Genomic DNA, 13,978 nt, shown 5'->3' with positions numbered 1-13,978 from the left:
CAACAATAAAAAATAACAAGGGCAACAAAAGGGAATAAATAAATAAATATTTAAAAGAATACTAAAAAAATTTTTTAATCAAACTAAGTACACTTTTACCACTTCCATTTTCTTCATGACTACTGAATGACAGAGCTAACAGTGAAAGGAAAAATATCTAGATGGGTTACAGAGTTAGTTATTTTTATAAGTATAAATCTAATCAAATTATTTAGATAATAGTATATAAAGGTTTGAAAAACATGGGGAGTCGGATAAAAACATGGGTAGTGCAGCAGGTTAAACGCACGTAGCGCAAAGCGCAAGGACCAGGAGTAAGGATTCCAATTAGAGCTCCTGGCTCCCCACCTGCAGGGGAGTCACTTCACAAGCAGTGAAGCAGGTCTGCAGGTGTCTTTCTCTCCCTCTCTCTGTCTTCCCCTCCTCTCTCCATTTCTCTCTGTCCTATACAACAACAACTACAACAAAAATAACTACAACAAGGGCAACAAAAGGGAATAAATAAAATATTTTTAAAATATATATTTGAAAAACATGAAAGATACCCCAATATCTGTGACGGCTTTGAAAATAGCAGACTTCTCACACTTTCTGATTGACAAATAATGTATTGCATAAGCTAAGTACACTGCTACCATGTGAATGAACATTTTCAAAAACCTTTAAAACACGCCTCACTGGGAAAATCATGACATTAAAAATGGAAAAAAAGACTATCAAAAAAGAGTGTTCTATAAATACACCTTGAAAAAAATAAAAGGGAAAAAAAGGGGGGGCTAAGAAGGTAGCTCACCTGGGAGGGTGCCTGCCTGCTTTGCTACATGTGCAGCCCAGGTTTGATCCTGGTCCCGAGTGCACTACGAGGTGCATCATTGCTGTGAGGTTGCTTGCTTCCCCCCCTCGTCTCTCTCCTTCTCACCACCCCACCCAATTCTCCCTCTCAAAAATGTGTGCCTGGAGTGGTAAAGTTCTAGCAATGAAAATAAATAAATAAATAAATAAATAAATAAATAAATAAATAAATGGTCTAAGGTGTATTAAAACTAAGCAAAACACAAATAAGTTTAAAAGAGTATGGAATCTGTTGAGAACGTATCAAAATGCTTCTTTTATTTACTTTTTATATTGATTTATTTATTTTCCCTTTTGTTGCCCATTTTTTTATTGTTGTTGTAGTTATTGTTGTTAATGTCGTCATTTTTAATATAGGACAGAGAGAAATACAGAGAGATGGAGGAGAGAAAGATAGACACCTGCAGACCTGCTTCACTGCCTGTGAAGTGACTCCCCTGCAGATGGGGAGCCAAAGGCTCGAACCGGGATCCTTAAGCTGGTCCTTGCACTTAGCACCACATGCACTTAACCCGCTGCGCTACCACCCGACTCCCCATCAAATGCTTCTTGTACCTGCACTATGCTGTCCTGAAATCCTGTGTTCCGTACCTACAGTCACAGTCTGCACTCTTCTGATCTAAGCAGAAGCTCTGTCTATATGTTGTTAATCATGTCAGAAATGCTTAGTTTTCCAGCCTCCAGGGATGTCTGTCTGGTCAACCCCTGAGCTATGCATGCATCCTTGGGGTTGGGTCCAGAGTTGATGAGTAAACATAGAATTTTATGTAATCATTAAAATTGGAGGCAACAGGTCTAATACAGTGGTCTACATACTGGGGGAGAGATTATTCAAATATGTACTTGGCTACGATGCTTTTGTTTGACAATGTTGTTTTAAAATTCTGTTTTTGTGGTCTAGGAGGTGGCACAGTGGATAAAGCATCAGACTCTCAAGCATGAGGTCCTGAATTCAATCCCCAGCAGCACATGTACCAGAGTAACATCTGGCTCTTTCTCTCTCCTCCTATGTTTCTCATTAATAAATAAAATCTTTAAAAATAATAATAATAAAACGAAATTCTGTTTTCCCTTTGATATATCAGCATATGCTCAATAAAAGACAAAGTGTGAGGGCCTTAGTTGCTACACACCGCAAAATCCCACCCCAAGGGACATATGCTAGACTCTCCAGACTCCCCTCACACTGCCAGGGTAGTGTTTGAGGCTCATTCATTTTGGGTTCATGCCAGGCCCTGAGTCATGGCAGGAACCTTCAGAAATTCTAACTAAACATTCAACATGTCTAGACAAGTAGTAACTTTTCACCATATACAAGGTGACATACTGTCAATCTCAGAAAAAAAAAGACTAAGTAGAACCTACTTTTCTTTAAGCACTGTTTCATTCTGATTGACAATTTCAAAGTGCTGAAAGAATGAAGTACCAATTCTTACAAAATCATAAGAATGTTGAGAAAATGACAAATAGGTCACTAAAAGGAAAGTCATTTTAAGAAGATATATATATATATATATATATATATATAGTTACATTATAAGCATACATTATAAACATATCTACATATCTTTTTAACTTGCTGCTTATAATTATTCAGAGAGAAGAAAAAAAAGAACCAAGCAAAACATAACAAATGCTTAATGCTTCAGGATATCAGCTGGGAATGGAAAAGAGTTATTAAACACAAGAGTCTATTTTATTTGAAATACTAGTTACACATAAATAACTGGAACTTATGAGATCAAAAGCCATAAAAAGAATCGGGATCAATGTTATTTCAACTAAAAGCAAAAAAAAAAAAAAAGAGAGAGAGAGAGAGAGAAGAAGAAGAAGAAACAGGACCATTTTCAAGAAAGTACAACACAGTAGAAAAAAGAAGATGAACAATCAAAAGACCTGAGTATAATGTAGTTAGCTATGACAAGATGGTGGGGGATAGCATACTGGTTATGCAAAGAGACTCTCATGACTAAGGCTTCAAAGTCCCAGGTTCAATCCCCAGCACCACCATCATAAGCCAGACCTGAGCAGTGCTGCTCTGGGGGTAAAAATAGGAAAAAAAAAAAAATGTTTTTAAATAAAGAAAAAGAAAAGTAGTCAGGAAATATTTTTGAGATCTTTGGGAATCCACATTAAACTCAGAGACTAGGATTCTTAATTAAAAATGTGTATGTGCTTGAATAAATGGTTGTGGAGCTTCCTTTCAACTGAGACCCATAAATTCAACACTTAAAGCTTGTCTTTTTACTTCCTTCAACAACCAGAGTATTTGAAGATTTGTAACAAGAGTGCAGAAATCAGAAAATAAGCCCTGAGAATTTTGGTGGAGAGTGAGATGGTATTCAATGAATGTGTATGACTGTGAAATTATTTAATCACTAATTTAAAAAAGGAGAGAAGAGAGGAATGAGGAGGAGAGGGAAGGCGAGGGATGGGGAGGGAAAGCGAGGGAAAGGAAGGGAAAAGACCTGCTAAGTAAGCAAACTGTTTTGTATAGTTCAAATTGGGGCCTTGCACAAATACAAATTCACTGCTCCTGGTTGACATTTTTTAAAAAAAACATTTTTTAAATCTTTTTATATTTATTTATTTATTTATTTTCCCTTTTGTTGCCCTTGTTGTTTTATTGTTGTAGTTACTGATGTCGTCATTGTTAGGTAGGACAGAGAGAAATGGAGAAAGGAGGGGAAGATGAGAGAGGGGGAGAGAAAGACAGACACCTGCAGACCTGCTTCACCACCTGTAAAGCAACTCCCCTACAGGTGGGGAGCCGAGGGCTCAAACAGGGATCCTTATGCTGGTCCTTGTGCTTTGCACCAGGTGCTCTTAACCTGCTGCGCTACCACCCGACTCCCCCTGGTTGACATTTTTATTCAGATAGATACACACACAGAGGAGGTGGGTAGCAGGGAGAAAGATCATAGAACTGGAAGCTTCTTTGCTGCTACGGGGACTCCCAGCTGAGGCAAAAGCAGGCCAAGGCCATCACACTAGCAGATGAACCATCCCTCTAGCCCATGAAGGTAATTATTTTAGATATGTTTATTTTTTTTTATTTTAGTGACTTAATAATGGTTTAAAAAATTATAAAACTTTAGGGATGAAGTTTCATACCATATCCATCATTTAAAATTCCATGCATCCCGCCACTCCCCACAAAGTTCTCACAAAGTCTTTGCAAACTCATATGCTTGTATCATCTGTACTCCACACAGAAGCAAAACCATCAAGGAGTTGTCTTTCACCACTTTACTTATTTCACTAAGCATAATCACATGGCAGTATTATTATTATGATCATTATCATTAGTATTATTTGTATCTAGGTATTATAGAAGATACCTAAAAAAAAGCTATGAACACAGACAAGCTAGAAGAGACTTAAAAATTCTCATATAATAAACATTTATGGTCACAGACTATCACAGCAAGGATCAATAGAATCTTCTCTAGTAGTGCTGAATGACATGGAACAAACTTTATTATGCTAAAAGTGGCATAAACCTACTAGAAAACATGTTCTGCAATAAATTCATTTAAATGATCACACAATTGACCAAAACATTAAACTCTAAGATTTACTATGTAAAATAGCTCACCAATACATTTATTAAGTCTAAGCTTCTCTTGTACTCTAGAAATCTGGGACAGCTCAGGCTCTACCAGAAAGAACAGCACTATCATTCAGTTTGCCAATAAATATGTTTCAGTGATAGATCACAATGTGACTTCTTAGATAAATTAGTAGTTGTTCACGGCACTGTTAATAATAAACAATTAGCAACCAGGTTTATAAATCAACTTGCATGTACTTTTATTTACTATTACATGAAACCATAAATTTCACAATCTTATTTGTCCCTGGTCATGACTTATTCTTCCTATGAAGATAGGAAGCTGAAACTCATCTTAATAGCTTAACGCCTAATGAACTGATCTTACCGGAAGAAATCAGTACTCTCAAGCTTTCTAGGTTGCCATATTGGGCAGCCACAAATAAAGGTGTGATTCCAAAGTCATCTTGGCATTCCTTGTTTGCTCCTTTTTTAAGAAGCAATCTTATGATCTCAGCATTTTCCTAAAGTACAGAATCATATTTGAAATCAGTGAAAACAAAGAAGACAATATCTCTTTTCTTATTTGTTCCTTTTATCAATTCTCATGAAAGAAAAACTTCAAAAAAAAAAAAAAGGTGGGGATGCACATTATATGGGAAGAAAGCATTATTCAGTTTCTTTTATACTCTGGGTTAAACCACTAAGCAAAAAAACCAATGAAGCACTAATTCTAGGAATTATAATATTTATAAAACCCTGTAAAATTAGCTTGCCAGACCAAGCACCAATGCATGTTATCAGAGCTTCTAAACATTCTCCTTTAAATCAGCCATTGCTCATTACCAACTTGCTTTCCAAATATTCCAGAGGCCTCATAACTATGCTATTAACATTTGAAAAACTTAGATAATCCCTGCACCCAACTCTGCTGGCATTACCAGAGCAGTTGGCTTATTCAGAATGAGCATTAGCATTTAGACTGCCTTTTCTGTACTGCACTAGCCATCAGAAATCACAAGCAAGTGGGGAGCAAAAAACTATACAGAACTGTCCTTTTAAAAAGGGTAAAGCACACAATTTACATGGAAATGAAATAATGAATTCAGAGGTTACCTGAAAAGTAGCTTGGTGCAAGGAATTCCATCCGCACATAGAATGGGATCCATTAACATTTGCTCCGTGTCGAAGCAACAGCCTTAACACATCTATCTGTCCATTTTCAACAGCTGTAATACAAAAACATTACTGTCAGAAGGAAAAAAAAAAAAGGCTTCTTTGTAGGACTGGACACAGTAGTGATGGTCTCATCATGTATTCACCTCAGAACTCACAATGCTGTGCTCATTCCTATCAACAAATCAAAACACATAACCCTAATGCACTGCCAAAACAATTATCATGACTGTCTTAATGTAAAACAATGCATACACTCTTTCCCTGTACATATAGATTATTTTCATCTATTTTTACCAATACAAAGGGGATGGAAGCAAAAGACAAACATTTGTTCTCTGGTAATGGAGATGGTCTATTTCTATTGTGTTTAAAACATAACTGGAAGAAGGCAGGTGAACAGTTTAGAAGAACCAGCAGTGGGCTGGAGAAAAAGTCTCAAAAGGAGTAACAGGCATGCTATCAGTTACAAACAGCAATACTCACAAACAGAAATAATGCAAGTTCTGTAAGTACCATGGAGATCATTTTTACCATGGAGGCCGGGTGGTGGCACACCTGGTTGAGTGCACACATTACAGTGCACAAGGACCCAGGTTCAAGCCCCCGGTCCCCACCTGCAGGGGGGAAGAAGCTTCACAAGTGGTGAAGCAGGGCTGTAGATGTCTGTCTCTTTCCCTTTCTTTCTTTCTTTTTTTTTTTTAAAGAATGTATTTATTTATGAGAAAGACAGGCAGAGAGAGGAAGAACCAGACATCACTCTGGTACATGTGCTGCCGGGGATTGAACTCAGGACCTCATGGCCGAGAATCCAATGCTTTATCCACTGTGCCACCTCCTGGACCACTCTCTTTCCCTTTCTATCACCCCCTTCCCTCTTAACTTCTGGCTATTTCTATCCAATAAATAAATAAATATAATAAAAATATTAGATAATTTTTACCATTATAATAGCAGTCACTATTAAAATGATGTCTTATACCAACCTCTTTGAACTAGAAGAGGATTCCAGATAAAGTAGAATATTGTTAAAGAAATGCATGTTAACTTTAAGAACTGGAACTGACTCATAAACTTCTGCTAAACTAGATTCTTTAAGATGTTTTTTGCATTCTTAAAAACTGTATGACCTTTTGGTCAGGGAGGTATGTCAGTGCAAGAGCAGAGTGGTTATTTTTCTATAATCAATCTAAAGTCAATATAATTTTTGGTGGAGATTATGAAAGAAAAGAAAAAAGAGTAGTTTCATAATCAATCTACGCATCACTATTAGTGACTGCTGACAAAAAAAAAAAAAATTATTCTATAACCAGACCCTGAGTTGAATATTATCAAGTTGACAGCAGTGATATATGAAACAGAGCGAATGAATTAGGCTGACTTTACAAAAATTAAAGTAAAAAAAATTTGTTTATTAAACACACTACAGAAATATGAAAATGAGAAAAACTGTTTTCAGTTTTAACATCATAAACAAATTAAGATAGCTAATTTCTATCTCTGAAGAAAATAGTTCTCAATAGCAGAAGTGAAACCAACACAAAAACATTTTTACAACTACTGCCAAATATTTCAAAATAAAGCTAACTTAATGGTTGTAATTAAGAAATAGTTATTCAGGGGGAGTCGGGCTGTAGCACAGCGGGTTAAGCACAGGTGGCGCAGAGCACAAGGACCGGCATAAGGATCTCGGTTCGAACCCTGGCTCCCCACCTGCAGGGGAGTAGCTTCACAGGCGGTGAAGCAGGTCTGCAGGTGTCTATCTTTCTCTCCTCCTCTCTGTCTTCCCCTCCTCTCTCCATTTCTCTCTGTCCTATCCAACAATGACAACAACAATAATAACTACAACAATAAAACAACAAGGGCAACAAAATGGAATAAATAAAAAATAAAAAATAAAAGAAATAGTTATTCAGGCAGATCTGGTAGGAATCGGCCTGTAACCTGTTAACGTAGAATAAACATAACTCCCTGCTCTCTATGTGGCCTCAGGTCTCGTTCTTTGGTTACTTATGAACTATACTACAGGATTTTTTATTACATTGTTGGAGGCCCCAGGGAGATCTGGCTGTTGCAGCACTGTTTGGGCAAGACCAGGGCTCCGGACCCAGAGAGGTACTACGGCCCTCTGTAGAAGAGTGAAGCACACACCCTTGATGTGATGTGAATTCTGAGGTCTCCTTCCACATGGAAACCAGACCTCTCTGAGGACGAGCCAGCCCTTGATTCTTAAAGGACAGGTGACATACTACAAGACTCTCTGGGAAGGATCATGAGGTCATGGGTGCCACCTTTGTTTAGACCCTCAACCATGTGCTTGGCCTCAATTACCATGACTACTGACCACAAGGTCTCAGACGCCATCTTGGTTTCAAACATGTGGTTGCCGGGCACCAAGTTTGTCTCAAATAGATTCTCCAAGACAGACATCAAGTTCCAGATGCTGCCACAACCCCATCCTGACCATCCTGGACAGATGAATACTTGGAGAAGTGTCCAGAAACCTTATCTTTCTGGAGCCCTGCCCCACTAGCAAATGCTAGGGACAGTACAAGTGTGTCTAGGAGTATGGATCAATCAGGCAACTTCCCACATGTCAGCAAGAAGCAGTTATAGAAGCGTGAGACTCCGTCCTTCAACATCCCAAAAGGAATTCTGGTCCATACTCCTAAACGGAGAAATATTGAGGCTAGGGAATAAACAGGCAGAATCTGGGGAACACAGGCAGTACTGTGACAAGCTACAGTACTTGCTCCCTAGACACAGGGGCTTCCCGTGTTATTAGAGAAAAAATTTTTACACAAAAAGTAGGAAGAGATGTGGGTGTGGCTTAGAAAAGAAACAGAGGCAAGCTTAGAAGTTTATAAACTGGTGCTATGAGTATGGTTTCTCTCTGCTCATGAGAGCCTATCAACATGTTAGTAAAGTTTATAACAATTAAGTTACAGCTGGTAGAGAGAATGTAAACTGAGGTAATCCAATACATCAGCAAAGATTTCCTGGGTACAAGAAGAGGAGGGGATGAAATGAAAAATCTACAGGCTCCTGGTGGACACCCACTTCTACATTCCAGCATCCCAGTAGCGGGCTCTGAGTGGAAGGCTCTGATGGTAGCCAACCTGCTCTCACCTTTATTGTCAGCACCTTGATGGACTCTGTTTCTAGCCAATCAGCTTGTGCCACACCCAGTTTGAAACTGATAAAATCTGGGTGCTGCAGAACAAGCATGTGTAGGTCTGGCAGGAATCAGCCTGTAACCCCTTAACATAAAATAAATGTAATTCTGAGAGTCAGGGCAGTAACGGGGCCAGGAAGTGTCTTGCCTGATAGAGAACACAAATTACATAGTCTGAGGATCTGGGTTCAAGTCATGGACCACCACAAGGGACTGTCAGTGGGAGCGTTGTGAGGGGCCTCACATGCAGTTTAGTGAAAATGTGGTACATCTCATTCTCTGTCCCGGTTGCTCACCTTCTGTCTTAGTAAAGGTTACCAGGCGTGGCGGAACTACATAGGCAGAGAGCCCCAGTGACAACCCTGGCAGTGGAAAACACTGGAGAGAGTGACCATATTCAGTGTCAGCAGAATCTGGAGGTTCTATACCAGAATACGTGTCTTGTTCGGATGAGCTTTGCTGCCAAATAACTACTTAAGCTCAATCTCCAGATATGATTACACCAAGGATTCCTGCTCTTGTCTTTACTGAATTTTAACTCTCCCCACAAGAACCTTATTTTCATAAAGCTTACCTGTAATCATAAGCATGGTCAACCAAGAGCAGATTATCATGAGTAAATATGACTCAGATAAACAAATCAGACTTTTTTTATTCACTTATTTGATTGTAGCACTAACACACAGAGCTCTGCTAACACTGAGGATTAAGAAGAACCAAAAGTTGGGGGTCATGCGGTGGCACAGCAGGTTAAGCGCACGATGTGCATAACGCAGGGACTGGTGTAGGGATCCCGGTTCGAGCCCCCAGCTCCCCACCTGCAGCAGAGTCATTTCACCGACCATGAAGCAGGTCTGCAGGTGTCTATCTTTCCCTCCCCCCTCTGTCTTCCCCTCCTCTCTTGATTTTTCTCTGTCCTGTCCAACAATGAACGACATCAACAACAACAACAACCACAATAAGGCTACAACAACAAGGGCAACAAAGGGGGGGGGGTGGGAATGGCCTCCCGAATCAGTGGATTCACGGTGCAGGCACTGAGCCCCAGCAATAATCTTGGAGGCAAAAAAAAAAACCAAAAAAACCAAAAGTCATCATCAGGTATTCTGGAGAGATGTGGCCATGGAATAGCAGTGACCCAAAAATCATGCCCAGGAACAACCAGATAAAACAAACAAACAAAAAAATACTGCATCTCACAACACTGTAACTGCAATATTTAGATAAATTCACTTAGCCACAGGTAGGTGCCAGTGTGCATGGTAAGGGTCACAGGAGAAATTTTCAAGACAAAAACAGTTTGAACCAGGAGCCAGCCATGGGCTGGCAGTGAGTGGGCGGGCAGTGCCATTTTGACAGTCACACAGCCCTTACTCCTTAGCAACTACTAACCTATTTTGTCTCTATGGAATTGCTTATTCTAGTAAGTTCACATATAAGTGGAACCACACACTATGTATGTGTCATTTGACTCTGGCTTTTTTTCACACAGCATAAAGTGTTAAAGATTCACAGTATAGCATACATACTTTATCATGATACTTCAGGGTCTAGGAGGTGAAGCTGTGAGCAGGGCACTAAACTTGGAAGCATGAGGTTCCAAGTGTGATCTGCAGCATCCTATGTGCCACAGGATGCTCTGGCTCTCTGTCTTGTGTGAACTATTATTTTTTTTAAATATCATTAAAATGTATCATTCTTGTGGAAGATTAACACTCAGCAATATGGATGTGTCTATCACCTTTTATTTCTCCATTCATCAAAGATGGGTATTTAAGTTGTTTCAACTTTGTGACTGGTATGAGTAATCCTGCCATGGACATTTGTACAAATGTTTCTGTGTGAGTGTAAGTTTTCTAGTCTGTTGGGAATAAATTTCCAGGAGCAGAACAGCTGGTTCAAATCATAATTCTTACATTTAATTTTTGGAGGAACTGTCAGGCTTCATCAAATGACTGCACCATTTTGTATTTCCACCAGCAATATCTATCAAATTAAATTTCACCACATCCTTGCCAACATTTGTTATTGTCCCCTTTTTTTATTATAGCCATCCTAGCAGGTGTGAAGTGATTTGCATTTTTCCTAACTAATTATCTTTTCCTGTGCTTACAGACTGTCTAAATTTTGACTGAACATTTGCCATACTTTGGAAAAATAACATGTTTAAACCTCAGTGTTGTGGCCAGGGAGGTAGCAAAGCAATAGTGATCTGGGATTGGAAACATGAGTTCAACCCCTGGTACCATATACGCTACAGTGCTGCTCTGGTCTATCTCATAAAATAAACAAAATAAATCTTCAAAAAATAAATTGTAATGTCATAGACATAATAAAAAAATGGGAAAAGGGGGGGATTTAGGGCCCAAGAAAATAGTTTAATGTAAACAACGTACCCACTTTAGGTTCCAGGCTCAATCTCCTTGTACCCCATATTGTATATGGGAGAAATAAATATTGTTCTGGCCTTTTTTTCCCCATAAAAATATATAAGTGGGGTAGGCCAGGGAGACTACACAGTGGTTATGAAAATGCCTGAGACTCTTAAGTGTCCGGGTTCAATCCCTGATACTTCACAAGCCAGAGCTGAGCAATGCTCTAGTAAAAACAAACACCTGATAGCAAAATAAATAAAGGTAAAGGATTTGACCACATACATACATACATAACTCACAAAACTAAAAAAGTAGAGAAGGAAGTAGTGTTCAGGTATTTATATGTTCTGGCTGATCCAAAGCCTCATTAAACACTTGAACTTTTTTAATGTTTTTTATAACCATTCATATAGGTGTGTCTTCAGTATCATTCCCTTTAAAATGTCTTTTGGAAATAGTTGAGATATGAATACATAAGCAAAAACCTAATCCTGCGTTCCTTTGAGATTCATTCACTTGAAGGTACAAATGAAAATATGCTAACTTTAACAACCCTTCAAATCCTAGGATTGGAGTTACAGGGAAAACAATTTGATAGCAGATACAAGTGGCTAATAGGTAGATGGCAGTTCACTGTGTTGTACTTTCCACTTTAATATGTACTTTGAGTGTTTCATAGTAAGTTTTTAGAATTTATTAACAGTTCATGGCCTGGTCACACCTGCATAATATGGATGCCATATATCCAGACAAATTCTAGTGCATTAAAGATTTTTGATATCCTAAACAACACTGTCCACTCTGACAAACCTTGTAGAGAAACTGTGAGGATATGGTTGAGCCTAGTGGAACCTCCCATTGAAAAATGGCTGCCTGAGGAACACAGTCTTCCTGGGTCTTCCTGTCAGCCTCTCTCTACCAGAGAGGGAGCATGGGAGAGAATGGCCTTCAGGTTCAGCTTCACCTGTCAGACTCTGCCTCACAGGGACTCTGCATTCCCTAACACAATAGCCCACTCCCTTATTATCTACACAATCACTGTTTTGCCTGAAAGTCCCCTCCCTACTTTCCCACGCATTCCATGCCTTTGATCATATCTGATCTATCTTCTCTCTGCCCTCAGGACCCCCCTCTGGCTGCTGGTTACTGATAATCTTGCTTCCTCATTCCTTTAAACCTCTTGCTCAACAATTACTGGAAAAGTCCCGACCCTCCCCAGACCCTCTGCCTCCCTACCATATATGGTATCCATGTCACTTCCTCCTGCGACCCCTTATAAACACTGCTTTGCTATTCAATAAATGGGCTGTTCATGAAGCATTCCCCTGGTGATCTCTTGTTGTGTTTCTAGCTACAAACACTGAGACTCAGTCAGCTCACTCCTACTGCCCCGGAACATTTTTCTGGGCCCCCGCATCTGGTGCACAACAGAGCAGGTAAGCCAGGAGTTTGTGCCCGGGAAGAGGCCTCCCCATGAGAAGTCCAGCAACACCTTGCTGATGTTTATAATGTAAAAGCCACTTGAAGGTTATAGCTGGCACAACATCAGTAAGAATGCTATCATCCAGATCATAGGTGTTATTTATCAAGACTCAAAATGTGCCACATGTACCTGCAGTGCCCACTATCCTGACAGCAACCTACATCTGAGCAACAGTGATGATCCTCTGTTCTCTAATCTGCAGCACACTCTGTCACTGGACTCCTACAGAGCATGACTATTCACACCCCTCTGTATCTCAGAGTGACTCACAGGAACCTTGCCTATAGATTCTACCTTCTCCTCTCAGAAATAAATCTATGTAACTGGAACACCACAATGTTCTCCAGTCCTCATCTTCCATAGGCATAATACTATGTCACTTCAAAGCTCCTCCCCTCACCCTACAACTCATATACAAAGCAAAATTCAGAACCACCTGTGAGCAATAACAGAAACCAAAAGAGATGGGTAAAATTAGGAAAACACTGGCTCTGCAAAGCCAAGAGGAAGCACAAAAACTCAGTGAGCTATCAGAGTTTAATGAATATATTGTCAAGAATTTTTTAAAAATACGAAGCTCTCTATTTAATATGGACAAATGGATTAAGAAATCCATGACTTTAAGGTTCACTTGTTAAGAATCAAAAATTTAAAAAGAGTTACAGGTATAAAGGTCACTTTGGGGGGCCAGGTGGTGGTGCACCTGGTTGAATATAAATGTTATAGTGCTCAAGGACCCAGGTTTGAGTCCCCAGTCCCCACCTATAGGGGGAAAGCTCTGCGAGTAGTGAAGCAGTGCTGCAGGTGTCTCTCTGTCTTCTCTGTCTCTCTCCCTGTCTATCACCCCTTTCCCTCTCAATTTCTGGCTGTCTATCCAATAAATAAAGATTTAAAAATAAATAAATAAAAATTAAAAAGGTCACTTTGAATGCATTCCAGTATCAAATAGAATTCCAAGGAAGACTTACCCTCAAAGAAAAGAGAATATCAGAAATAGAAGACAAACTGAATTCAAAATAGGAGAAAAAAAGGATTTAATTTTTTTTAAGCAGAAACTCTTCAAGAGACAGAAAAACAACCTTTACCACACTGTTCATATGCAAAGTTGACTGTCAAGTCAGTGTTTCTTTGCTCTCTCTTTTCTATATATTAAGAAGTGACTAGGCTGCATGCAGAGAAGAAAAAAGATGTTTCAAAAATGGAAGAAAAATAGTGCTCAATTAAGTATGTATGAAAAGATACTACTCAATAATTACAAGGGTCTCAGAAGGAGAAGAGAGAGAAGTGAACAGACACCATATTCAAAGAAATAGCAGAAATTTTCAAAATCTGTGATAAGAAAATAGATGTTCGGGGGTCGGGCG

General features: G+C 39.2%; 1 protein-coding gene across 4 annotated transcripts in view; it reads right to left on the bottom strand.

Annotated features, from left to right (window-relative positions):
- The window catches only part of ASB3 (ankyrin repeat and SOCS box containing 3), a 113,638-nt gene that overhangs the window by 56,083 nt on the left and 43,577 nt on the right, over nt 1-13,978 (bottom strand). For 3 of the 4 annotated variants that reach the window (XM_060187656.1, XM_007527947.3, XM_060187655.1), the window contains exons 4-5: nt 5,522-5,634; nt 4,794-4,929 (exon numbers count right to left, since the gene is read on the bottom strand). The exons of the other annotated variant lie outside the window; for it this stretch is intronic. In XM_060187656.1, the coding sequence (XP_060043639.1) occupies nt 4,794-4,929; nt 5,522-5,634 (249 nt within the window). The remainder of the gene's footprint in view (nt 1-4,793; nt 4,930-5,521; nt 5,635-13,978) is intronic. 4 annotated transcript variants of the gene reach the window in all.

This window comes from Erinaceus europaeus, chromosome 3 (genome assembly GCF_950295315.1).
Source record: "Erinaceus europaeus chromosome 3, mEriEur2.1, whole genome shotgun sequence".
Classification (NCBI taxonomy): domain Eukaryota; kingdom Metazoa; phylum Chordata; class Mammalia; order Eulipotyphla; family Erinaceidae; genus Erinaceus; species Erinaceus europaeus.
This window is presented reverse-complemented; position numbering and strand designations above follow the sequence as displayed.